This window comes from Neofelis nebulosa, chromosome 8 (genome assembly GCF_028018385.1).
Source record: "Neofelis nebulosa isolate mNeoNeb1 chromosome 8, mNeoNeb1.pri, whole genome shotgun sequence".
Taxonomy (NCBI): Eukaryota; Metazoa; Chordata; class Mammalia; order Carnivora; family Felidae; genus Neofelis; species Neofelis nebulosa.
The window spans coordinates 12,580,156-12,607,560 of record NC_080789.1 but is presented as its reverse complement, the minus strand read 5'-3'; the positions used below and the strand labels follow the sequence as shown (position 1 = coordinate 12,607,560).

The 27,405-nt window shown below is 46.5% G+C and overlaps 2 protein-coding genes across 5 annotated transcripts in view; both read left to right on the top strand.

Moving 5' to 3' along the window:
* The window catches only part of HMGXB4 (HMG-box containing 4), a 30,182-nt gene extending 9,257 nt beyond the window's left edge, over window positions 1-20,925 (top strand). For all 4 annotated transcript variants that reach the window (XM_058741461.1, XM_058741460.1, XM_058741463.1 and 1 more), the window contains 6 exons: window positions 9,810-9,891; window positions 10,887-10,951; window positions 12,443-12,548; window positions 12,998-13,167; window positions 18,167-18,289; window positions 18,782-20,925. In XM_058741461.1, coding sequence (XP_058597444.1) covers window positions 9,810-9,891; window positions 10,887-10,951; window positions 12,443-12,548; window positions 12,998-13,167; window positions 18,167-18,289; window positions 18,782-18,826 — 591 coding nt within the window. In that variant the 3' untranslated portion in view covers window positions 18,827-20,925. The remainder of the gene's footprint in view (window positions 1-9,809; window positions 9,892-10,886; window positions 10,952-12,442; window positions 12,549-12,997; window positions 13,168-18,166; window positions 18,290-18,781) is intronic.
* Window positions 20,926-24,305: 3,380 nt separating this feature from the next.
* The window catches only part of TOM1 (target of myb1 membrane trafficking protein), a 43,185-nt gene continuing 40,085 nt past the window's right edge, over window positions 24,306-27,405 (top strand). Inside the window, exon 1 of the mRNA XM_058741467.1 lies at window positions 24,306-24,514. Within this exon, the coding sequence (XP_058597450.1) occupies window positions 24,463-24,514 (52 nt within the window). The 5' untranslated portion in view covers window positions 24,306-24,462. The remainder of the gene's footprint in view (window positions 24,515-27,405) is intronic.

The window sequence follows — 27,405 nt, the reverse complement described above, 5'->3', positions numbered from 1 at the left end:
AAAGCTTTGAAATGGTACAGTGAGCACAATATGCCACCCAGTGAGATTCTGTAGTTATTATCTTGCTGTCTGCCTCATGAGACATCTGTCCGTCCATCTTTTACAAAGTATTTTGAAGTAAATTATAGATCTCACACATCGCATCGCTGAACGCTTCAGCCTGCGTGTCATTAACTTAAGTTCAATATTTGTTTTCAGGACTTTTTTTTTTTTTTTTCATGGTAGACTTAGGTGCAGATGTGCATGGGGTCAGTCTACCACTGGGTGAGTTTTGACAAATGCATACGCCTGTGTGACCACACCTGTCAAGACAGACATTCCCATCGTCCCAAACAGCTTTCTCGTACCCCTTGCCTGTCGGTCCCCGCCCCCAGAGCCACCCACTGTTCTGGTTGCTTCCCGGTCTTATGGTGCCTTTTTGCATCTCCGCCTCCCTGCTTTCCCTCTCCTGTAGCTCCACTCGAGGACTGTGCCCGATATCCTTCCTCCTTAATCATTCCCATGCCTTTATGTCCTCCGTTACCACTGTTCCATCCTGGACCTCATCCCTCCCTGTACGTAATGCAGTCAATGGCCTCCTTTCTGTTTCTTCTTCCATGCAACTACTACACCCTGATGCCAGAATGTTCTTAAGTACCACTTTGATGCCAACAGTCCTCTGGTTCAGCATCTTCAGTGGATCCTTCCCACCTTCACGTTCGACCCTAAGCTCCGAGAGGACCAGGGTCCTGTCTGTCACGCTCTCCACTTCATCCCTAGCACTGAACCCGCAGTCTGGCCCGCTGTATTTAGTCCATAGATGCTTGCTGAATGAATAAATATCAAAGTTAGTCCATAGATGCTTGTCGAATGAGTGGATAATCAAGGTCCAGACCCGAGGCCAAGCATCATAATTGTCCGTGATTTAGCCTTCAGCCTTCCTTCTCAGCTGTCCCCCTTAGTCGGCTTTACATGCACTGTGGGGAAACCATTCTTGGCCCCTACATTCTTCCCTCTACTCCTCTGCTCATTTTTTGTAGTGATCTTCTTCCGTATTCTGCTTCCTATACGGAAGCTCTGCCTTCCCTTCAAGACCTAATCAAGTGCCGCCTCCTCCAAGACATGCTGCCCCTCCGGCCACAATTGTGACTTCCCCTGCCAGCTGGCTATGGGAAGTCACTGCACTTAACTTTCCCTAACATTCGGGTTTTCTATGCATGTATTCCATTTCCCCTGTTAAAGACGGTAAGCTCCTTGAGGGTGCCGTAGCTCCTTAGGGGCTGTTGTGGTCACCTTACTGTCCCCTTCATCTCCTCAATGCCCTTGGTAGACATTTTGTGATGCATGCAAAGTGAATGAAATAGGTGCAAACCTAGTACTGAAAAGGTGGGTCAGGAGCAAATTGTAAGAATCTTGAATTAGTTAAGGACTTGGCAACGGGCACTTCGGGCTTATGAGCAGGACTTAGATATGCTCCACATGATCGTGTAAGAAGAAAATGATAGCGTGGCAGCAGGTGGGTGAGACCAAGGAGAGATTGTGACAGACCACGCAGGAGGTTATTATGGTCCAAGGTTTGGGGTACTGTAAAAGCCTGGTAGAGATTCAGAAGAGACTCTGAAGGGAAAACTGATAAGGTCTGGCAGCAGGGCTTGGATCTGAGAAGGCGGAAACATAAATGAGGATAAAGATGTCCCTTAAGATTTTGAACCTGGGTGCCTTGGAAAATAAAATTATAATCTCTTCAAGTGTAGGACTTCTTTATAATTCCCCCACGGGGCTAGCAGTTGCTAGTAAAAAATGAACGGTAGTTTATAGCAAAGATTGTATTAGGAATCAGCATTTGATCGTGACTATCCAAACCTGAAGTAGTCATACTCTGAATGTAATCATTTATTTATGCAGCAAATACTTATGGAACACGTACCATGTTGTTTTAAACCTGACCTCTGCATAAAAATTTCTCGTGGAGTTTAAAAAAAAAAAAAAAAAAAATTCCTTTCCCGGGTTTTATTTCAGTATAGAAAAGAACTAAAAGTCCACCTAGAGATCAAAAGGAAAGCTTCAGGAATAGCGTCCCCCCAGACTACAGCGAGCAGAGGTTGGCTCTCCCACTGGTAGAAACACGGAAAGCCTCTGTGCACTTTCTGCTTGGATCCTATGACCAGCACTGGCACAAAAGTAGAGAAGCAAGAAGGATGGCTGTTTTGGGAGAAGATAAGTCAGGTTTAGATTGTTTTAAGGTATAAGCGTGAAGCGATTCAAGGCTAAGAGTGTGGGCTGGGGAGCCAGACCACTTGGGTTCAAAGCCTGGCTCTGCCACTTACAAGCTGTGTGCTATTGGGCAAGTGACGTGACTTCTCCACGTAGAAGGTGTGGATGGTGGGGCGCCTGGGTGGCTCAGTCGGTTGAGCGTCCGACTTCAGCTCAGTTCACGATCTCCCACTCCGTGAGTTCGAGCCCCACGTTGGGCTCTGTGCTGTCAGCTCAGAGCCTGGAGCCTGCTTCAGATTCTGTGTCTCCTCCTCTCTCTGCCCCTCCCCTGCTCATGCTCTGTCTCTCTCTGTCTCAAAAATATATTAATAAAAACATTTAAAATTTTTTTTTTTTTTTTTTTTTTTTTTTAAAGAAGGTGTGGATGATGACAGACCTACCTGATAGGGTCGTTAAGGGTTAAATGAGGTAATAATAATACATGTAAAAGGCAGCCAACCCACAGGGGCACCATTGGGTTGTTTTTTTGTTTTTTTAAGAGTTTTAAGTAACCTCTACACCCAATACGGGGTTGAACTTACAACCCCCAGATCAAGAGTCACATCCTCTGCTGACTAAGCCAACAGGTGCCCCTGGATATTTTACATTTATTTCAAAAGAAACAGCAGTGTGAGACATCTGTCAAACACCTTGGGAACTACTAGCTCGAGGTAATTCATGGTTGCTACATCTTATTACACGACATTCCTTTCAATAATGCCCCGTCTTTTCGAAGCTGGTCTTCTGTGATGGCTGTGATAAAAAGCAAGTACCATGTGAAGAGCCATGTGGGCACCCAGCTAAGTCTGGGAACTGTGGCTCTGCACATTAGTGAGCTTTCAACAGGAGCTGTTTTCATTGTCCTCTCCGGAGAAGTTCCAGAGAGCGATAGAAACGCAAGAGCTGGGGCTCAGCAGAGCAGGTGGGGCTCGGGTGAGGGTGGGGCGCTCCTGCACAAGAAGTGAGGTCCGTGAGCAGAGAGCCCAGAGAAGAATGTGGTACGGTGCACACAACGGGGCGCTGGAGAAGGCAGAGGGGGCCGCTGTGTGGGAGGAGAAACCACAGAGGGGTCAGCGTGGCAGAAGTGAAGAGCAGACCGTTGGGGAGTAGACTGGACTCCCACTAGAGGGAGGAGGAGTTCAAGTGCGGCAGGGAGAGTGGGAGTCCATGCAGGAGTGAGAAGCGAGGGCAGCAGGGGTGGCACTGTCACCGGGTAGTCTTGATACAGACCAGGGGATTGAACTCTGTCTCCGGTGGAAGGTCACACACTCAGTGTTGAGCTGTGTTTGGGGAGTGGCTTTTTCTTGTCGTGTTTGTGTGCTTGTGCGTTGGCTCATCGTTGAATCCCGCTTTCTGAGAAGGGGTAGCGAAGTCATCTGGTAACGTCTTGATGATTTCCCCCTGGGATCATCCTGTGGAGGGGAAGCTCTTGTTTATGCCGGTAACATTTCAAAGACACCTTACTTTGGGTTTTGCTAAATCACTAAAAGCCCATTTGCTGCCATTCAGAATAATATCTGTGATGTTGCCGCTCCAGAGGCACGCCTTCAGTTATCTGTATGTTTCCAGAATGTTCATACTTCCTGTAAGCAAGCCGAGGCCAGCCAGGTGGCCTTGTGTCTGGCTCACTCAGGCGTTGTTGCTGATGGAGTAGCACACTGAAGTCTGAGCCGTGGTTAGACTCGTGGCATTGCATGTGTCCTCTCGCTGCTGACACTGAAGCTGAGGAACAGCATCGATATGGGAAAAGTCAGCCGCTACCCTCTACTGAGTGCCTGCCGTGCGCCAGTGTCTCTTAGGCATCTGACCTCTCGGACTGTCTTGACTGATAGGAGAAGCCGAGAAGACAAGACAAGGATTTTAGCATAGGTCTCCTTAACCCCAAGCCTGTACTTTCTCAACTCTTACCACGTGCCCTTCTGAAGCCTCAGGAGATGGTTGTCCGGTGCCATGTGCCTTCATCGCAGCCAACGGTAGGTTCTGGGGTAAAGGAAACCGATGCGGCGGCTAGCGTCTCAACTAGTGTCTGAGATTCGTCCCGCTGAGATGTACAGACCTTGTTTGTAAGTCGAATGTGATGAAGCGCGGACAGCTTGGGCTCACACACGGCCGTCCTGGGTCCTTGTCCTAGTCTGCTGCTTAACCAGCTGTGTTCTCTGGCGATGCTTCCTCCCTGCTCATTTGTAAAATGCAGTTGTGTACACACGCTCCGCTCAGGCCCGGCTCCGGAAACAGCTGCGGTTGCACTTACTGTTGCTTCTGTCCTAAGTTCTTCAAAAGCAGAAAGTAAGTTTGAAAACATCTTTCTTAAGCTGTTTTTCTCAACCGGTCATTTCACATGACCTCAATGAAGCAAGGAGACGATGCTTTTATGGTTTTCTTCGGCTTTGCTTCATAATATAACACCCACCTGATAGGAAGCAAACTCTGCAGTTATCCCACCTGTCTGGGCAACAGTTAAGATCTAGAAAGAAAACAGCGTTTCCAAGGAGTAAAAGCCAGCACCCTACAGCTCACTGGAGCGCTTCCTGGGCGGGGGAAGGAACACTGGCCAGAGAGGCGTCGCCGGACCTCCCTGACCCTGTTCCGTTCCTGTTCCGTTCCCTGACCCTGTCCCTGGGCCAGAGCGAACATACCTGGCCCACCTCACGTGTGGGGGTGCCCTGAAAATCAGATGAGGGAGTGGAGGGGATTCACACTCCTCCCCTTTGGCACACAGTCCTGAGACTTTGTTATCCATCTTGTACGTATTCTGCACAACATAAGTTGTGCCGGGCACGCGCCAGGTGCTATGGATTAAAGATGAGTAAGTGCAGTGCCAGCGTCCTGCCAACTCCGAGCTTTGGGTGTAGGAAGAGGGGTCGGAAAGTATTCAGTGCGTCGAGCCCCCCGCAGGCACGTGCCGAGTGCCGAGGGAGCACGGGGGGAAGCCTGGGGTGCCAGAGAAGGTTCCCTCCAGCGGCACGTATCATCTGAACCAGATCTCAGGGCCAGCTAGGAATTATCAGGTGGAAGTGAGGAGTGGGCTTTCAGGCAAGGAGTGAAAGATGCGTGTGAAGGGACTGAGATGCCAGGAGGTAGAGGATGTTCAGAGAAGCACAGAAGTGCGCACGCGTGTGTGCGCGCGTGTGTGAGGTGGAGGCAGCAGAAGGTCGGGAGAAACCGTGTGGAAGGAGGAAGCATTGCTGCACCTGGCTCCGAGGACGGGGCGGTGGAGCTGGGGGAGCGATCGTAAGCCACGACCGCAAGAGTCTAGCTGTGGTTTCAAATGCGTCCCGAGCGCTGCACTAGGCGTTCGTCGGTGGTATTTCGGTGAGTTTCCACAAGAACCCGGTGAGGCGTAGACGTTCTCCTCTCCGTCTCCCAGAAGCAAGCTCAAGGGAGCGAAGTAACCTGCCCAGGGCACAGTCCTGTTCAGGGGCAGAGCGGGACTCTGAACCCACGATCTTTGTGATTGTGGGGCCCGTGCTCCTTCCGTTACACAGAGAGGATGTCTGCCTTCCACCCAGTGGTGTGCCGTGAGAGATGGCGCGAGTGCAGAGTGCGTTTTAGGAAGATTTCCATTCAGAACGGTTCAGGTAGAAGCTTTGCTGTGAAAACCTTACTTCTCTGGCACCCTCTCCTTTAGCTAGATCAGATTTAGGGATCTCGGTCAAATTAGTTCAGGAGAACATCAGGTGGTATTGTGGTTACAGGAGCGGGCTCCAAAGCCAGACCGGCTGCGTTTGGACGCTCGCCCCGCCACTCCTGCATGTCTGACCCTGCATCTCGGTTTCCTCATCTTTAAAATGGCAGGAATGGGGCACCCAGCTGCCTCAGTCAGTTGAGCGTCCGACTTCGGCTCAGGTCGTGATCTCACGGTTCGTGAGTTCAAGCCCCGCATCAGGCTCTGTGCTGACAGCTCGGAGCCTGGAGCCTGCTTCGGATTCTGGGTCTCCCTCTGTCTCTTCCCCTGACCTGCTCGCTCTCTCTCTCTCTCTCTCTCTCTCTCTCTCTCAAAAATAAATAAACATTTAAAAAAAATTTTTTAATGGCAGGAATGGGGCGCCCAGCTGCCTCAGTCAGAGGGGCATGCAACTCTCAGTCTTGGGGTCATGAGTTGGACCCCCATGTTAGGTAGAGAGATTACTTTTAAAAGTTAAAAAAAAATTTAAATAAAATGGCAGTAATAATGGAATTTACCTCACAGGGTTGTTGCAAGGTTTAAATGAGTTTCTAGAGGTAAAGCTGTCCTACAGCACCTCCTATACGACATTAGTATTAATGAAGCACTTGTGTTCTTGTCATTAGCAGAAGAAAGCCAAGTTTTATTTTTAAGATTCATAAGTTATGTTTTGCCTTAATCCCCAAGTGTTTTAGCCTTTAAAAGTTCTTAAACCAGAGTCTTGGGTGGGCTTGAAGAGGGATTTTCATCAGATTGTCAAAGAGTTCTATTTCCCAAAGGAGTTAAACATGACTACTTTATGAAAAGCATTAAGAAGTTTACTCTTTGAGGGATTCCTGGATGGATCTGTCGGTTAAGTGTCTGACTCTTGATTTTGGCTTAGGTCAAGATCCCAGGGTCATGGGGTTGAGCCTTGCATTGGCTCTGTACTGAGCGTGGAGCCTGCTTGAGATTCTCTCCCTCCCTTTGCCCCCTCCCCCACTGGCCCTCTCTCTTTCTAAAAAGGAAAAAAAGTTACTCTTTGAAAGGTCTTGATACAGCGATACATGTCATCAAACACTTAAAAGGAGGTTGTGGCTGCAAAATTACAACATTGTGAGTCACACTTAGTGGATCTGTTGGCAGTCATCTGCTACTAATAATAAAGTATCCAAGTTTTTGAAATACTAACATTTTATTAGGGGGAGTCCATATTGTTCCCGATGTAACCACTGTGATCCACTTGCAATAGTGTATGTTTTCTTGCATTAGGAAGTCTAGAGTGGAATTACTGGCCTTGTATCTGGAGTCACATGGAAATATTTTGTGTGCATAGAGATCATCCATTATTTGTATGTTTCTAACTACTCAACTACATTTAGAAAAATCTTTGTGCCCTGGAAAAAGTTTAACTGTTAAGTTTGCATTCCGAACTTGAGGTCCACAGACAGGAGTTGCATTTTGCACAGTGGTTAGGTTCTAAGGTCAGCACCTAAGGTGGGAATTGTAAGTAGTTCACGTTCCCTGAAAACCCCTCAGGAAGGCTGGCTTCACAACCAAAAGCTGACAGACTGCGGGTCCAACAGAACGTCAGCCCAGTGCAGCTGGGTTCTTCTCGGCACCGGGTGAAGTCATTGGCGTAGGCTCAGAAGCCATAATTATTATTTTTTCAATTACGTTAGCTACATGTATCAGAATCACACTTGGGTAGTGAGTTGTGCACACTGAAAGAGACATACAGGAGTTCTCCAGGACAAGCAGGTGTATGTTCTTTGTCACACTCGCTCCAAGCAATAGGTTCGTAGCATAGAATCACCCCAACTAATCAGTCAATCCACTCTCTCTCTCTCTCTCTCTCTCTCTCTCTCTCTCTCTCTCTCTCTCTCGCTCATAAATGGCCAAATATAGAACTTACATGAACTCCTGTCTATGTAGTGCCCCTCCATTGTATCTGGGGCCCAATAAAGGGGGATTTGAAAGAAGGGAGCGTTAGTTAAAAACCTTGGAACATTTGGGGATATGAAGCTGCTCCTAAATCACTAACCAAACGCAGCACCCAGAACTCACTTCTGTCGCGTCTCTAAACAGGACTGGCTTCACCAGTAGAATACTAAAAATAGGACCTTCACTATTTAAATGAAACTGTTAAGCTAAAGGCCTTGCTGCTATTTTCTTTACCTGATTTAGGCCAGATGATTTCACTTTATCATCCTTCTCCAAAATTCCCTATTTTTAAAAAAAGCTTGTATTGGCCTTTTGGATGCTACAACTTCTATTTTGAAAGATACAGAGGGATTAGAAAAGAATTTATAGTAGTTTTCCATGGGAGCATAACAAATTACCGCAGATTTAGCAGTGTGCAACGACATCCACTGTTATCTCCCAGTTCTGTACCTCGGAAGTCCAGATAGGGCTCAGCTGGGCTCTCCGTCTCTCCCAACACTGAATCAGGGTTTGGGCCAGAACTGGGTCCTTCCCTGAGGCGAGCAAGGGCTCCTTCCTCTTCAGGTTGTTGGCAGTTTGTTCATGTTGTCGGCAGTATTCCGTTCTTTATAGTTGTAGAACCCATGGCAACCTCTTTTCCTGAAGTTCAAGGTCAGTAGGAGAGTGTCTGATGTTGTGTCTCATCCCTTTCAAGGGCTCACCTGACTGACCGTGATAAGTCCGGCTGAGTCAGGATGGTCTCCCTTTTGATTAACTAAGATTCAACGGGACCTAAACTAGTGTGCAAAGTCCCTTTTGCCATACAACGTAACAGTCACGGGAATGATAGCCCGTCACATTCACCAGTCCTACTCACGCTCACAGGGATGGCACTATACGGGGCATGTGCACCAGGGGGCAGAAATCTTGGGAGCCGTCTTGGAATTCTGCCTGCCACAGAAATAATGCTGTCATAACGTTACTGCGTACCTACTGAAGTGCCACATACTGTTTGATTGATTCCCACCCTTGAGTTAAAATGGTATCATCCAAGTTTTACTCACAGGGAAACTAGAGCTCAGGGAAATGAAGCAGTTTGTGTTGCTAACAGATAGTATGGTCAGGATTCTGAACTACATCAGTTACATCCAAAGCCCAGGCTCTGGTTATTTCGTCACATTATCTTGCTAAATCCTGTCACTCCTTCCTCCCTGCTTGTGGAGGTATCACAATACAGTAAAGAATAAACATGCTCCAAGTAACACAAAGCAGTTTGTTGAAGTGAGAGAGGTTCATCTTACATTGACTACCAAAGAATTGTTTTCAGTTGTTTACCTGCTTCCCACATTGGACCGCAAGAATGTGAATAATAAAATAATGATAAACTACAGCTAACAGGAAAAGCGGGATCAGGGAAATTATAACACTAGAAATCAAAACCAGAGGAACAAAACAAACAGATTTGGCTCTTGGCTTTCTGGTCCCAAAGTAAAGGGAAATAATATGATTCTTCTTTTCAAAGATGAGAAAAATAGACGCTCCAGGAGAGGTAAAGATTTTCTTAGCACATAGTTCTCAAACACATAACGTGGGATTGTATATAGGTGAATGAAGGGCTTTACAAGTAATTATCAAGTAGCTGCAACAACCTGAAGGATCTAGAAATGGGTTAGCCTGTGGTTTTTACCTTCTAAAGTAAAACCGGGGGTGCCTGGCTAGCTCAGTCAGTGGAGCACGTGACTCGATCTCGGAGTTGTGAGTTCCAGCCCCACTTTGGGTATAAAGATTACTGAAAACTAAAATCTTTTAAAATAAAAGTAAAGCCGACATGTATTAATTAAATACTAAGTATCATTAAAAATGAAATACAATTAAAAGCTATCCTGTTTAGGAAGCTGGTTAGTGGTTCCGAACTGTTCCCTAGATGGAAAAGTATAGGTCTCTTTTCTGGTTTGTAACTCAACTTGTGTTCTAATGAAGTCTCCCCCGTTCTGTTTCCACGTGACACCAGCCAAAAAAGAAGAACATGTCTGCCTACCAGGTGTTCTGTAAAGAGTATCGTGTAACCATCGTGGCTGACCATCCAGGTATAGGTAAGGACATTTCTCATCCTCAGCTTTGTTCTGTCCGTCTTTATCTCAGAAACAGTGCAGTGAACTCAGCCAGTCAGCAGGCAGCTTCTTCCTGTGGTACTAAAATACCACAAAGCTCATGTTTTTCCCCCCTCGGTTCTGAAGTCACTTTAGGTTCTGTCTTAGTCCACCCGTCCCTAAAAGAGATAAGCTTTCTGTTTATATCCCCTAAAATGAGAAGACGGGAAACTGAATAAAATCAAATGTTAGGGAGCCCTGCACATACACCTGCAGTTGTTCGCTGCCGTGATTCCCCGGCTGACCTTTCCCTCTGGCCCCTGGGTGTGAGTTACAGCGAGGCGACTTGCATTGCTGCTGTCTGTCTCTGTGTCAGAAGTTAGCGAGGTGAGAGAAACACTCCGCCACAGACCTTGACAAGTCACGTAACCTCCGCAGATCTCATTTGCCTGATGGGTACAGTGGCTTCACAACCTTCTCATCAAGGTTGTTGTGAGGCCCACGTGAAGCACCGTAGCAGATAGGAGCGCTTTATAAAGCATGACCTTGCTGTGCCGATGGAAGGGCAGCGTTACACTTCTCAAGGGTTGCTTCTGGGCTGCTCGAGGGAAATTCCTCTTTGGTTCTCCGCTCTCAAAACTTGGTAAAAATCTAACGTTTTCTATCAAATTCTACACAACACATCTTCTTTAACCTAAGTTGATAAGCTCTGTATAATGAGGTCAAATTGAAAGACCCCCGAAAGAGGCTGAAGGGATAGATCTCTAGAGAATAGGTGTGTGAGAATTTGAGCCTATCTCATGACCACCCAGTAGCCCCTTCCTTCCCTAGAGAAAAGAATCAAGACAAGCGTTGGGGTTTTAGTGTGGTTTTCTGAAAGAACCTTGTGCTATTTAAATCTGAGCTGGGAAATCCTTCTAGTTTTTGCTCTTATCAATCTTCTGTTTGATTTATAGTCCAACCTTTACTGTGTCGCGTTTTTTGCCCTTTCATGCCAGACTTCGGGGAACTCAGTAAAAAACTGGCTGAGGTGTGGAAGCAGTTGCCAGAAAAAGACAAACTGGTAAGTACGCTTTCGTACGAACGCAGTTTTCATTGCTTTGTGCCTTGCAAAATATGTAATTCTTCTGTAGTCCATCAAGCCAACAGTGAAAATGGTGAAAAAAAATTATAGATCAATAGAAAATGGTTTGGCAGGGGCGCCTGGGTGGCTCAGTCAGTTGTGCGTCCGACTTCAGCTCAGGTCATGATCTCATGGTCCGTGGGTTCGAGCCCCACATCGGGCTCTGTGCTGACAGCTCAGAGCTTGGAGCCTGCTTCGGATTCTGTGTCTCCCTCTCTCTCTGCCCCTCCCCTGCTCATGCTCTGTCTCTCTCTGTCTCAAAAATAAATACAAACATTAAAAAATAAAAAATAAAAAATAATTAAAAAAGAAAATGGTTTGGCAGAGGACATTAACACTGCCTGGTGCCAGTTTACTCTAGTGTGGATTTAACTGCAGGGAGGCTATCTTTTCTAGCCTCATCTAGTTGTTTTCCAGCAGCCTTCCATTTGAGCCAAAAGATGACCTGAGTTGGGGAGTGATGAAGGGTTAAAAGAGAATCTAAGATCAGACCCCTTTCCTGCAAACAGCCACTGGTCAGTAAAGGTCCGAGAACTGAGGAAGGTCATCTGCATCATGGTTACTGCAAATGAGAAAAATATGGGCGGTGTTTACTAGGTGAGTGGCTTGCAGGCCATCATCCTCATCAGCCAATACCAAATAATATACTCTCCTATCAGGAAGCCGGCAACACAATGATAACTAGTTCTACTGAAATCATTCACAGTCACTTTTCAACTGGGTGATGTGAAGGTTGGTCTAGGAACTAGAATTACCGTCTTTCTTTACAGCACAGCTCATCTGGGTGAAGCAGTGAAATTATTGTCACCTGGGTAGGTTATCTTTACTTTCTGTTTTCCGTGTCATTGTCATCCTGTTATTGGCATTGCCAACCAGCAGGTCAGAAGAACTATTTGGACCACATGGACATCATACTGAGCCAGGTGTTTACCCTATGATTTTCCATTTCGACCTCCGAGTGATCTCAAATCTCTGCTGAGACCTAACCATTAGCATGAAGGAACGTTTGCAGTCCTGTACTTAGGTATCACTGTAGTCACCATCTGAAGCCTGTTTGGTAACCCTCAGCGTAAAAGTTAGCATTAAGAGGCGCCTGGGCGGCTCAGTCAGTTGAGCATCCAACTTCCACTCAGGTCATGATCTCACAGTTCGTGAGTTCAAGCCCCGCATCGGGCTCACTGCTATCAGCATTGAACCCGCTTCGGATCCTCTCTACCACCCATCCCCCTCAGCCCCTCCCCTACTCATGTTCTTTCTCAAAAATAAACATTTAAAAAAAAAAAAAATAGTTAGCATCAACCCTCTGTCTGCCCCCCTCCAGGATTTCCTTTCCCTTTCTTTTCTTCATTCTCCCCTTCCGTGACTGCTTTCCCTTGTATGTTTTGTCTGGATTCATTTATCGTAACTTACTTTGCTCTGATCTGATTGCAGATTTGGAAGCAAAAAGCTCAGTATCTGCAACACAAACAGAACAAAGCAGAAGCTACAACTGTGAAAAGAAAAGCCTCCTGCTCGGAACTTCCTGTGAAAGTAAAAGGTAGGGGCTCCGACCTCTTTTCCTGAGAGCATGGTGAATTTTGCTTCCTAACCAGGAAACTGGGAGTGCAGCCTATATCAGAAGCAGATCTTGATACCCACGTATTATCACTGAATATTATAGATTGCAAAAAAAAAACAAAATTAGAAAATATAAATCAGAAGTCAGCAAACTTTTTCTATAAAGGGGCAGGGAGTAAATATTTTAGATCTTGTGAGCCGTAGGCACTCTCTGTCACATATTCTCCTTTATTTTTTCTACAACCATTTAAAAATGTGAAGCCGTTCTTAGCTCACAGGCTATGCAAAAACACGTACAGATTTGGCCCACAGTGCACAGCTTTGCTAAGGCCTGGTATAGGTCGTAACAGGGGGACATCAGGAAGAAGATTTTTGTGGTGTTCTAGGCCATGGGTAAGCGTTATCTCTCTATTTTGTCTCTGTTCTCAGCTTCCTCTGCAGGAGTACTGTCTCCCCAGAAGAAATCCCCACCCACCACCATGCTGTTACCAGCCTCGCCAGCCAAAGCCCCTGAGACAGAGCCCATTGATGTCGCTGCTCATCTACAGCTGCTGGGAGAGTCCCTAAGCCTCATTGGACACCGCCTGCAGGAGACCGAGGTGAGTGGCACTATAAGCATAGCTCCAGTTTCTGATACGATGTGAATCTGTTTGCTCCTTCCATGTGCACCCAGCGAGCAACTACTACTCTTTCGTGCGAGATTATGCCAGGTGCTAAGGACAGAGTGACAAGATACGTCCTCGTGAAAACCCCTAGAGATAAGGAATCTACTGGCTGTCAAAGTCTACCCTTACCCCATCCTATTGAACAATGGCACAAAAAGAAGTTAGGTATTCTATGATTTTTTTCCCCCAATTTTTATTGAGATACAATTGGTCTATAATCCTGTATTTTGATTTTTTAAAAATGCAGTGGAAAAAGTGAATACAAATCCCATGGAAGTTTTGATCATTGGTACTTCTAAGAGAGTTTCAATTTTTCTGCACAATTCCAGTAAGGTCTTAAATAGAGTAAATTGTATAGGGGATTAAGGCTTCCTCTACTTCTTTGAAAATAAGTAGCAAATAGGGAAATTGAGGTTCTCAAGCTCTTTATTACTGCGTGCTTGAATTATACAGTGCTGTGTGCCCTAGGGAGATCTTTGTCCTTTTAAGCTTCAATTTCAAAATCACTTAACCTGAAAAGCTGTCATGTTCCATTTCTATTACCATATTCAATTTCTAATCATATTACCCCCTTGGCTAACCCAGTCGTGTAGTATTTCACTTTTCCACTGGGTCCTGATAGGACATTTCAGCAAAGAAATCAGTCTCCACTACTAATGCCATAAAAATCAGTGTAGGAATATAAAACTATTCACTTGCTTCTCTGTGGAAGTTGAACTGTTATTCAACAAATAAAATGCCAAAGGCCGCAAAAGATGAAGGTTACCTAAGTTTTTTGGCTAGTTTTAATAACTTAGCAGATTTCAAAACAACTGGGGTATTTTCATATAGACTCAGATATTTAAATGGATGTAGATACTTCAAGAGTAAAATGTTCTGGGATCCTTACTTATTTTTCGTATTTAATCATTCTCAATTTCCTAAGGAGTTAAAAATAAAAATGATTTGTTTTATGCACCTTCTGTATTCCAGACTTCCCCTGGTATTTCCATTTAGTTTAGAAACTATTTGTTGAGTACCTAGGCATTATTTCAAAAACTTGTGGGGATAGGGGCACCTGGGTGGCTCAGTCAGTTGAGCATCTGACTTCATCTCAGGTCTTAATCGCATGGTTTGTGAGTTCAAGTCCCACGTTGGGCTCTCTACTGTCAGCACAGAGCCCACTTCAGATCCCCTGTCTCCCTCTCTGTGCCCATCCCCTCCCTCCCTCCGTCTCTCTCTCTCTCTCTCTCTTTCTCAAAAATAAATAAACATTTGTTTAAAAAAGCAAAAAAAACTTGTGAGAGTAGAAAATCTGACTTGCTTCCTGATGGTTTCCGATCATCAGGAAACTTACAGTCTCACTGGAAAGATAGAACATACATATAATTAGCAATTAAGGGGTACGGGGGTGGCTCATTGAGTTAAGCATCTGACTCTTGATTTCAGTTCAGGTCGTGATCTCATGGTTCGTGTGTTTGAGCCCTGCATTGGCTCTGTGCTGACAGCACGGAACCTGCTTGGGATTCTCTCACTCCCTCTGTCTCTCTGCCCCTCCCATCTCGTGATATCTCTCTCTCTCTCTCTCTCTCTCTCTCTCTCTCTCTCTCTCTCTCAAAAATAAATAAATAAATAAATAAACATTTAAACAAAAACAAGCCAGCTTCTGTGAGCAGCTGCTTTGAAAAAGTTACACATACATGGTGACCAGAGAAGGGGAAGACTCAGAGAAGTGGGTGGCTCAGTCAGTTAAGTGTTCGACTTCAGCTCAGGTCATGATCTTGTGGTCCATGAGTTCAAGCCCCATGTTGGCCCCTATGTTGACAACTCAGCACATGGAGCCTGCTTCAGATTCTGTGTCTCCCTCTCTCTCTACCTCTCCCCCACTCACGTTCTATCTCTCTCTCTCTCAAAAATAAATAAAACATTAAAAGTGGGGGGGGAGGGGGGAGAAGACTTGTGCAGGTTCTCTAGCCCCCTTTATGTAACAGTCTTATTGAGATACAATTCACATACCTTAAAGTTCACCTTCTGAAACTGTAGAATTTAGTGGTGTTCAGTATATTCACAGAACTGTGGCCCCATCACTACCATCTAATTCCAGAACATCTTTGTTACTCCCGAAAGGAGTCACAAGTCTGATATTCTAATTTTTTCCTAATGTAGTACATCACAATGGGCATACATCAAAATGACGTGCCACCTGAAACTACATACCACACTTCAAGGAACACTGGTGTCTACAAGTCACTCATTTATAGATGGGACACCAGGGGCCTAATAACGTTAAGTGACGATTACAAGTTGACACTCTGGCAGAGCCCAGCGTGCCTCACTCCTGACCTTGTCTCCCTGAGGCCAGCTGATGCGGTGAGAGAAGCTAGAGCCCAGTGAGAGTCAGGGAGAGTCAAGAGGGATTTTGTGAAAGGGAGGTGCTCTTCCAGCAGGGCCTGGAGGGATCTGGAGGGTTTTGTTTCCGGGAGACGTCGGAGAGAGACCTTCCAAAGCCAGAAAACAGTGCGCATCTCTGTTGCTTGGAATCGGGGTCTTCTACAGAGATGGATGAAAGGAGCCCCCCACTCCCACTTTAACCAGGTCTTCTAGCTGGTTTATATATCGGGACTCCACATCTGGGGTTTTTGTAAGTTTTTCATTTAAATCCCAGTTAATGAACATGCAGTGTAATATTAACTTCAGGTGTACAGTATAGTGATTCAACACTTCCGTACATCACCCGGTGCTCATTGCAAGTGAGCTCCTTAATCCCCTTCCCCTGGTTCACCCATCCCCATCCCCGCCCACCTCCCCTCCAGTGACCAGCGGTGTGTGCTCTCCATAGTTAAGAGTCTGTTTCTTGGTTTACCTCGCTCTCACTCTTTTTTTTCCCCCTTTGTTCGTTTGCTTTGTTTCTTCCATGTCAGGTTTTATTTGAAAAAAGGGTTTTACTGCTAAAATGATGACAATTTAGACCATCCTACACGTAAGATGGAGGAAGCCTGAAAATTAAGGCCGTAGCCCAAATTACAGAAGGTTTGGACGCTCTCAAATCTTTATTCTCCGCTATGGAGGAACCGCAGGGATTTTTGTTGGTTTGTTTTGAGTAGGGAGGGATGTGATCAGCGCTCTCATTTGGTTTTCTCTGAAAGTATCTTCTGTTTTAGATTGGGAGTGACACCTGACTTGGGGAGAAGTTGTGTAACTGTAATGCAGTCCAGACATGACAAAGACTTGAATTAAGTCAACACATATTTATTGAGGGCTTGCTCTGTGCAGAATACCAGCAGTTATTGAGAAGATATGAAAAGGAATATGACAGGGTTCCTGCCCTCAAGTTGCTTATAATTCATTAGGAGAGTCCGACATAAAACATCAGCTATAATTACCTGTAGGGCAAAAGTAATGGAATAATATTATTAGTTGCTAACTGGTTGATTGCTTACTCAGCCAACTTTGGTTCAAAGGGCTTTAAATCGATTCTTTCATGTAATTCACACTGCAGCTTTGTGGGGAGAATTTTTGTTCCCTCTCTTTTACAGAAGAAAAAAACAGATGTATGTAGAGAGACTAAGTAACTTGCTCTGGAGTTGAGCCCCTAAGTGCTAAAACAGAGGCCTGAATTCGGTGGCGCAACTCAAGGTCCACGCTCTTAACCCCTTGCTGGGAGGAGAGGGGAGGGAAGAGTGGGCGATGGCAAGGCCTTGAGACTGGACAGTTGTGTGAGTGGTGGTGACCTTAGCAGAGAAGGGGTGCTAGGAGGAGGGCAGGCGATTTCTCTTTACGGCATGTTGAGATTTGGAAACATCCAAACTGAGAGACCTAGCAGGCAGCCAGAATGCAGTTTGGGAGACGAAGATGTGGGTAATAATGGTAATAATTACTGATACTTTTTGAACACTTACCATGTACCAGGCACCGTTCCAAGTACCTTGTACCTGTTATCTCCCTCAATCCCCTCTGCGCAGGCTATTTCATGGGCACAGCATAGGAAGCATCTTGCCCCAGGACAGAAGCAGTGCGTAGGGGACCTGTCGGTCCTGAGCCCACAGCTCCTTCTCTGAAGGACTGTGCTGTGTCCCTGGCTGACATAGCCTCACAGGGCTTCTAGTTAAAACAGATGATACAAGAGCTAGGCAGGGGCATTGCAGCAAGCAGTCTTATTTCTTACCTATTTGAATCACAGACAGACATTATGCATTGGGCAAGATGTTAAAATTTGAAATAAACCCCATTCACTTCTTTCTGAGGGTGAACAACTCAACCCAGAAAAGTGGGATCATCAGCTATCAAAAAGCCACGTCCGTGGAGAAGTGTGCGTATGTTTGTGTTAAATGTTAATGCGTAGGGCTGTAGACCTCTCAGTTCTCACACTTGAGCTCTGTGGAGTTCATAAGAAAAGTACTTTTGCACACATGACTTCCACAAATCTTCCCAGGAGCTCTCTGGAGTAGGGAAGTCCAAGTGACTAACCCTAGGGTGCACAGAGGGTAAGATGGGGGAGGAACATAGAAAGGGAACTTGGGAATGTATTGTAAAAGTTTTCTTTTTTTTTTTTTTTTTTTTTTTTTCAACGTTTTTTATTTATTTTTGGGACAGAGAGAGACATAGCATGAACGGGGGAGGGGCAGAGAGAGAGGGAGACACAGAATCGGAAACAGGCTCCAGGCTCTGAGCCATCACCCCAGAGCCTGACGCGGGGCTCGAACTCACGGACCGCGAGATCGTGACCTGGCTGAAGTCGGACGCTTAACCGACTGCGCCACCCAGGCGCCCCTAAAAGTTTTCTTTTTAAACGACTTACAGAGTTCTCAAAGCAGATACCTTCCATTTCTGCTGCAAGTTGCATAGGACGGGCAAGACTTAAAAGAACAATGTGAGGAAACCAGCCAGAACGCGGAGGGAGCGTCAGGAGTGGGACTCGATTACAACCTGCTCTCCCTTACTGCTCTCCTTTCAGGGCATGGTGGCTGTGTCCGGCAGTCTGTCAGTGCTTCTGGATTCCATCATCTGTGCGCTTGGCCCCTTGGCGTGTCTGACCACACAACTACCTGAACTGAACGGCTGTCCCAAGCAGGTCTTGGTGAGTTTTCCCTGTTTTCCTTGGCGTTTTTTCAGCCAGACCCCTCAGGAGCCACAGAGGCCCTGCCTTAACGAGCTCTGTCGGGCACAGGCTCACAGGCTTCCTGGCAGATGGCGCTCCCTCCGTATATTGGCCCATGAACGTGGTACCGGGTTGCTGAATACATGCTGTGCTTTGCGTGCAACTAGAAAACGTGCCGTTTCCCAAAACAGTCCTTGGGAGGGAAGCATTCTAGCCCCCGAGGGGCCGCACCTCCTGTGTTGCTATTTGCATTTCTATACACAGAGACGGAAGAGGAGGCTTCTGCTGCTTTTCCACGAGGATTAATGGGAAGAGTCAGCAGAAAAGCTCCTAGGGGAGCAGACAGCATGGTGCCAGCTTCACTCTCTAACTCTCGGTTTCCTTTCTCCTCTCTCTCCTCTGAACAAAGAAACAGGTCTCAGGGAACTAAGGTAAAGTACTGTCAGCTGAACCTCTTCCCTTGTTTTGCAGTCAAACACACTAGACAACATTGCTTACATCATGCCTGGACTGTGACCTCGAGGAGTCCCGGGACAGAGACCTCATCCAACCCCATTGCTGGTTTGTGTATATGTGGATGCGCCAGATCACTGGTCTCCGGGTGTAGGTTTTAAATTTTTATATATATATATACATATATATATATACATATATATATAATGTACAATGTATACATAGGACTGTAACTACTTTGCTTTTAATAATTTTATGAAATGGCAAAGGTTTAGCCAAGAGGAAACCTTGGCATGAATATGGACTTGGGATTCTTTTTTCTCCTGTGGTGGATAAATCTGCCTTAAAAATCAATGTAACTTGGGGGCTGGGGGCTTGTTCTGGGTGCCAAGGGCATCTCTTTATGGACAGCTAAAAATGTGATTTTTTTCCAAACTCAGCTGTACCTCCAGACCCATCACTGACCACTTGCCTTACCTGTCTCACAGTCTGAAGTATAATAGGGAAGATTATGGGAAGATGCCAGTTGACTGAGAGAGTACAAAGCCTTTCAACTTGAAGTGACCTAGGCAGGAGGTGATAAAATCGTTCCCATCTTCCAGTCACTGCAGTGGCTTAGGTGAACTTCATAGGGGGTTCATTCCGTTTCCTGCTCTACCGGTGTCTGTGTCTCAAAATTTCTTGTAATCATTGGTACCATTAGCAGCCTCAGTAGGGGCCGAGGAGTTACGTGAGCCCCAGCAGCGTGAAACACCTTGGAGAGGGTAAAGCTGTGACTGCACAAGTTGAACGTACATTGTGAGCTGACCCAGAATATTCCATCTGCAGAACTAATTGCTGGTATCTTCCATTGGCAGCATTTGCTTAGCCACCGAGTCCTCACAGGTTTTGCTGCTTAGTTGCTTGATAGTTGTGGAAGATGAACTTGGCCCAGCGTGATTCTTGGGTTCATCCAATTGGCTCCCCTGGTGGGCAGATACCCAGTGTTCTGCATTCCACACATAAGTGAATTGCAAAAAAGTACTCGATTCTCATGTAGGTTTATTTATGTGCGCGTGTGAATGTGTGTTTTAATTATGTGTATTTAACTCTTTAAAATCTCTTAGATTTTAATTTATCCTGTAAATTTCTGTATATATAATTTAATAACAAAAGCCTCCACCAGCAACAGCACGTGGAAGACACAGATTTGTCATTTCTTCCCTCCTTCTTTCTTCTGATCTCCACTGAAAACTCCCAAGTCATTTACATTTTAAGGTATCATGCCTCAAAAAGGAATCATTATGTCAGGATTCTAATTCTTTATAATTCAATAATGTCGAGAAAGTAAAATTAAAAGGAACGTTACCATTCCCAGCTGCCCACTTTTCCAAAGAACCAGACTTCTGCTTCCCAGTTCCGAAGAAGACAGTTGAACGCTTGAGGGTTGTTTTCCAACTTGGTGTGAGGTTCCCTGCCAAAACTAAGCTCCGGGGGAACTGCGCTTTCTTCCCCTGGCCGAGGCACAGCACTACAGCATCTAAGTAGATCTTCGAGGACCCTTCAGCCAGCCTGCATCCTACTTAATCCCTTCCCTTCTCCCCACCCGAGGGGTCGGGGTCGCAGGGCTTTGTTTCCTGAAGGTGCTCTAGCTGCTGATTGGCCCTCAGCTCAGAGCCGTGGGGAAGTTTAATTGGGAGACGGAAGGAAATGGGTGTGTTTGGGAACCAAAATCAAGAAGAGCAGATCTGGGTTTGATTTCTTGTGTCAGACCCTGTGCCACGCCTCATCTGTACCGTGGAAGCTTCCTGTTTGACACAGGGTATCAAGGAGGGGCCTTGAAGACAAGGATTAGTACGAAAGAAGTCAGTCAGTCCTACCATTGTCATTTGTGCACATGAATGAAATCCTGATGAGGACCTGCTTTTTGTTGGTTTGTTTTCCTTTAAAACCCAACCCTATTGTATTTGTATTTAAATTTGTACACATTTGTATGATAATCTGTACCTTGTGGTATTTGGTACTATTAGAGGAAAAACTTTGGATTCAGACCTTCTTGCAGTTTTTATATCATTGTTTTATTTTGTTTTTTAAATAAATTCTAGTGGTTTGATCCAAATCCCATTACAGTTGTATAAAGAAATAAAATTTTGTACTTATATTATTAAAAATCACATTTTTAATATTTGTAGTCCGGTCTCAGGTTATCTTTTCCCTGTTGCTGAGCAAGTTGCTATGAAATTCTAAAACCTGTCGTTTTTCACCTATATTGTACCATGATTTTTTTTTTTTTTTTTTTTTTTTTTTTTTAAGAAAAATCTCTATCTGGAATAGAGGCCAAGTTTCTGATCTTAGCCATTTTTCTAACTTACATCTTGCTCTGTCTCTATTAACTTTTACATTGTACAGTCTCTCGTGTTCTCTCCCTTGCAAACTAAAAACCAGTGACTCTGTAAGAGAAGCTCTATTCACTGGTAAATGAAATTGTGTGTACACTACAGTGTGAGCCTAACTCAAGAAAATATCAGTCGTGTATTAAGGGTCACATCTAAATCCTGTGCTTAACCATGATATATTTCATTGCCGTTTCGGTCCTGTCTTGGCCTAATGAATGATGTTGGATAGGTCACTTAGTCTTTATGGGTGTCCAAAGTCCCACCAGTAAAATAGTGTTAAGGTCACTCCTGCCTCCAGGCCTGCGGCCAGCCAGCCTGACATGAATGACTAAAAATACTGTGAACATTTAATATGTGGAGATTTGACCTCTCTAGGTAAAAATTTCAATGTAAAGACAAGGTGTGACTAGTCCTACTAAATAGTGAAATATTCGGTCAATGGGAAGACTGACCTCTTACGAAGAGACTGCGAGAAAGAGACTGAATGACTCTTCAGGAGTGATTTGCATGTTTTCTCACATTCGGTCCTCCCACAAGCCTTCTGAGTATTCTCCCCTTTTACAAATGAGACCAATGCAGAAAAGTGCTTTGCCTGAGGTGGTACAGCTAGTAAAGGGCAAGGCCATAGCAGCACACTGGTACAGCTGAACTGGGCCCCAAGCCACTTGCAAAGTTGCATCGTGTATGGAAGGCCTCAGAATCCTTCTCTGTTACCTACGGTCCTGAGCAAATGGGATTGTACAAAAACTACCTGAAACTCTTTCATTATTCGGATGTTCTCTCGTCCTGGCTGGCTTTTACTACACAGGCCTCACCTTTCTTGTCGTACTACCGTCTTCCCACTTTGAAGGCAGAGGATCTTGACTTTCACCTAAAAGTACTTGAGGGGCGCCTGGGTGACTCAGTCGGTTAAGCGTCCAATTCTTTGATTTCTGCTCAGGTCATGATCTCGTGGTTCATGAGTTCGAGCCCTGCCTCAGGCTCTCTGCAAACGGTGCAGAGCCTGCTTGGGTTTCTCTCTCTCTGCCCCGCACACTCGCTGTCTCTCAAGATAAATAAACAATTTAAAAAATAAAAATAACAAAAGTACTTGAAGGATGTAATAGATTACGTTCCATTTATGCAGTATGTCAGTCTTAGGGGACTTAACCATTTTTACCCACAAGCAGGCGTTTGATATCAATATTACTAAAACGTTTAAAAAATTAAAACATATTGTTTACTAAATGAATTTGCTCCTTGCTAGCAAACGCTTTTATTTTATTTATTTTTTTTTAATGAGCTCTACGCCCAACACGGAGCTTGAATTCAGGACCCGGAGAAAAAGAGCCACATGCTCTACTGACTGAGCCAGCCAGGCGCCCCTTAGCAAACACTTTTTGGTTTTTTTAGCAAACACTTTTAAAACATAGTTTTAATCAGTTTTGTACTACGTTTAATGTTTGCCGTTTGTATTCCTCTCTGTTGGGTCGACAAATCCACATACTTCTAATTTAAGAGCTATGTAGTATTCTGTTTGCATGGAATTGATATGATTCCGCTCCCTGTTTTGGAGTATGGGGGCTGTTTCAGCTTTTTTACCGTGAAGGATACAACTTATGGTTGTTTCATTCTTGTCAGTAAAGCCCAAGATCTTCTGCCCACAACCACTTTAAACCAGAGTGGGGCAAGGAGGCAAAAACTTCAGATAAATCACCACCCAACATGGGCACGTGAAAGGCTGCCAATGGACGAATCCAAAAATGCTAAATACCATGTATGCGACCAAGCAATATGCTCAAATGAAGAAAAACATGGAAGGTGCCTGGCATGGAAGTCACCTTAAATGTATATCCTGCCCTTTATGGTCCAAATACCAAAGGTATTTGATCTAAGGTAGATTGGTTTAAATTTTAATGTTTTAGTCACTGTACTAGACAACAATGGTGAGCAAAGTGGTGACATAGTATCCCAGCCCCTCACAGAGTAGAGGGGAAGGGCATTTGTGAATAGGTCTCCTGGGCATTGTTAAAACACTTCAAAGCACAGGAGCACATGACTTCCATAAAGTTTTTATATTGTACAGTAAAGATGTTCAGCCACTGTGTCTGCACAAACAGGTTAACGTAAGGAAGTGATTAAGTCCTAATTTAGGTCTTTCATCATCCCATATCGGTACAAACCATTTACTAGCCTTCCCGATTTAAAAATCACAAACACAGTGATCAATTAAATATTAAAGCACCCTGCAGTAGCCCAAACTACCAAAGCTGTGGTTATTGCGTCTTTTGGAGTGCATGTGATGAGAAGAAAAAACCAATAGATCAGATATGATCTAATGTGTAAGAGCAGTATCTAAAACATGGTACACAGGAGGGTTGAAAAGAGAATCTTAGAACGAGGAAAGGCCTTTGAAATGCTTAAAATTTTTAACTTGGGGTCCACTGCTGTGTTTCAGGGACCCCAGAAACTCCCTGAAGTTAAATTGTATCTCTGTATTTTTGCTGCATAAAGGCTTGTGGCTTTCTTCAAATTCTCAAAAGAGCCTGTGACCTACAACAAAGTTTATACAGTCCTTGGTCTAATTCTAGCATCCAGCGAAAAATGAAAGCTCGCTGTTTGAATCACAGAGTAAATCAGTGGCAGAAATGGGTCCCAGGCTCCTCTCGTGAGTACATCTGGGTGCATTCTGCCACTCGGCTCTAGCCCGTTCCTCGCTACAATTCATGGAGTTGGTTCTGTGTCAAGGGATCGCAATCCCCTGGTGCTGGCCTCCAATTTGAGGTAAGCGAATGCGGACTGCAAGCAAGGTGCATCTTGCAACAGGGAGGCCCTGACATCAGATAGGAGGAGCTCTGCCAGGGCGGAGAGACAACAGGCCAGAGATGCTGTCAACCCCAGCGTTGGGGGGCGTAGTCATAGTGAGGTCCCAACAGCGAAGACACTAGAGTGAGAACTGGTCCGAGCTTGCAGTGTAACCTTACCCAAGTCATTTCCCTGCTCCGAGACCTTGCTTGACAAGCGTAGAGCTTTAGGTCACACCTTTAAAAGGCATTGGGGGCGTGCCCTGCAGAGGCCACACAAAGCCTCCTCATTTGCCCCAACCCTACGTCGTGCGTGACGTCCGCAGGCGCCAGGAGAGCGGCAATGTGGTCGTCGCCCTCCGCCTCGGGGCGCCCGACCCTCCACGTCAGGGGCGGGGCCTGTGTCCCACGCTCTACTCCCTACGCCCCGCCTCCACGGGCGCCTCCTCGCGGACCGTCGGGCGCGTCACGTGACGAGTCGGCGGCGCTGGCGGTTGCTGTCAGCTGATTCCCCCGGTTGGTGGCTGGGGCAGCCGCGGCGATGGACTTTCTCCTGGGGAACCCGTTCAGCTCTCCGGTGGGACAGCGCATCGGTGAGTCCCCGGAGCCCCGCCGCAGGGCCCTGAGCACGGCCTGGGTCCCCCCGGGCGCTTCCAGGTCCCAAGTCACCCTCCGGAGGGACGCTGGGAGGGGAACTAGGCTGGCGTGTCTCTCCCAGACCTGTCCCCGCCCAGTCTCCCGCCCACCTTGATTGACAAAAGCCCTGGTCTATCGGGAAGCCTCGGCTTGTGATGGATGCCTACGGCAGCCAATAGCTAGAAAGAGAGGGCGGGTCGCGGCTCAGCCAATGTGAGGCTGATGGGGTCCCGAATCCCGGGAGAAAGTTTTGGGGGTTGAAGGGTCTGCGTGGTTTTGCAGTCCTTGAGCCCCTCGCCTGTCTCCCTCATCGCTCCCCTAGCCCGGGTCGCGCCGCCTGGGCTCTTGCCGTCTCTTTCCTGGCTCGCCCGACTCTCCGGACACGGATACCGGAGAAGGGTTAGAAGTCCATTCTCCCAGGATCAGGAGACTGGGGCTTGGCGTCTGGGCGAGCAACTTGCGGGGACGCGGCCAGGCAGCCCTGCTGCGCCCGGGGCCCGGCGAGACGCTGGCGAACCCGCGAGACCAGCAGCAAGGCGACCGCACAGTCGCAGACTCCCCGAGCTGGAAGTGATCTCAGGAGCCACCTGATTCCGCCTCCCTCATTTCTCAGTACTCGGCTGGGCCGGGCACCCTGGCCGGAGGCACAGGCTTACTCAGCCCAGGTCTCCTGACTCTCCTGCGCCCTGTTGACGGGAGACTGACTTACTAGCTCCGTGACGTCGCCTCCCGTTTCCTCGCCTGTGATTAAGGGTGTATTAATGGTCCCTGCTTCCGTGGGGTTGTTGTGAAGGCTAAACTCGTTAATAATTGTAAAGTACTTAGAACCGTGCCTGGCATATGGCCACTGCTATATAAAAGAACGTGGTGATATTTATCATCCTTGTTACTGAGATACCACCAAGTGAGGGTGGAGAATCCCTGGAAATGGCTGGTTCCTTAGGTACTTCTTGGTCCCAATACTGGGAGGAACCCCAGGCCGTGGCCCAAACAGCTAACACTTCTCCAGGGACTGTCTGGATGTGCCTTCTTGCATCAGGAAACTGGCCAGTACTGTGAACGTCTTCCTTCATCTTCTTGATGGTCTTTAGCATGAAGTCTAGACTGGGAAAATTGGATCTTTTAGACAAGGTTTCCATACTGGCTGTCCTGGAAGCCAAACCTCACTAAGTCCGTCAACCCGGCTCAGCAGTATAATAGGCACCATGGCGGTGTGTGGCTCTTCTGAGGTTTTGTAATCAAATTTCTCCCAAGAGGAGGCTGGCGGTCCGGGATTTATTTATACACCAGAGAGCTCCTGGACCAGAGAGAGGAAGCTGTCCTCCCAGGAACACCCTCCCCGCTCCCTGCCACCCACACCTCCCAATGAGTCATTGTTCTGGAGCTGAAAAACTCTCCTCTCCTCTTAATTTCTCCAGCAACAGATACCACCACTTTCATCACATGCCAAGTTTGAGACTTCCTACCTAAAAAAAAGTCGGAGGGGCGCCTGGGTGGCTCAGTCGGTTGAGCGTCCGACTTCAGCTCAGGTCATGAACTTGCGGTTTGTGAGTTCGAGCCCCACCTTGGGCTCTGTGCTGACAGCTCGGAGACTGGAGCCTGCTTCCGACTCTCTGTCCCCCTCTCTCTCTGCCCCTCCCCCGTTCATGCTCTGTCTCTGTCTCTCTCTCTCTCTCTCTCTCTCTCTTTCTCTGTCAAAAATAAAAATTTTAAAAAATAAATAAAAATAAAAGTAAAAAAGTCTGACCTTCAAAGTTGGCCACATTTTCCTGAAGCTTTCTAGGAAAGCTCACCTGGGCTCTGGCCCTTAGCTGGTCAAAGAAAGCCTGTGGCAAGAAATACTCTGTCCAAAGAGAATACTACAAACTCATAATACCTTGGAGCCAGAACCAAATTTGGCTACTGGAAGAAGGGTCCTTACCCTGGCCGCCTTCTAACTCAAGGTTCTCATCAGGATTCCCTGGAAGACTTGTTAAAGACAGATGGCTGGGGGCGCCTGGGTGGCTCAGTCGGTTAAGCGTCTGACTTCGGCTCAGGTCATGATCTCGCGGTTTGTGAGTTCGAGCCCCGCGCCAGGCTCTGTGCTGACAGCTCGGAGCCTGGAGCCTGCTTTGGATTCTGTGTCTCCCTCTCTCTCTTCCCCCCGCCCTCAAAAATAAATAAACATTGAGAAAAAAAAAAGACAGATGGCTGGGCTCCATCCCAGAGTCTCTGACTCTGTAGGTCTGGGGTGAGCCAAAGGCTATGCAGTTCTAACAAATTCCCAGGTGACACTGATGCCACTGGATTGGAAACCACACATTGAAAAGCTCCATTCTAGCCCATCTCCTTCATTTTCCACAGAAGGAGACAGAGGCCAGAGAGAAGGTGGAGACTGACTCACCCAGGCCCCCAGAGAGTTGGTAGTGAAGCTATGATGAGCTCCCCAGAACCAGTGAAACTTGAACCAAAGCTGCGGAGGCTCTAAAAGTGGAATGAAATGAAGGCTAGCTGCCATTTGCGTAGATGCCTTTAGTCTTCCAGAGGTTTCTTGGAGGTGAAGAGATGAAAGGTACTGGTGATTGGCTGGGATTATCGATGACCTAGGATTTCTGGAAACTGCAGGAGTAAAATAATGTCAAGGCTGCTGACTCCGCCCCCTTGTGGCAAGAGAAGCCCCGTAGAATTGTCGCATCGGCATCCCTGAGCACAGTGAGCTCCAGGGGTGCTCGTCAGGGGTGAGGGTCAATCAGCACACCCACCCGCACAACCCTTGTACTTGCTGCCTCCTCTGCCTGGACTGCCCGCTCCAGCCTGCATCCTTCAAAGCTCAGCCATTGTCACCTCCTCCCTGAGGCCCTCCCTGAGC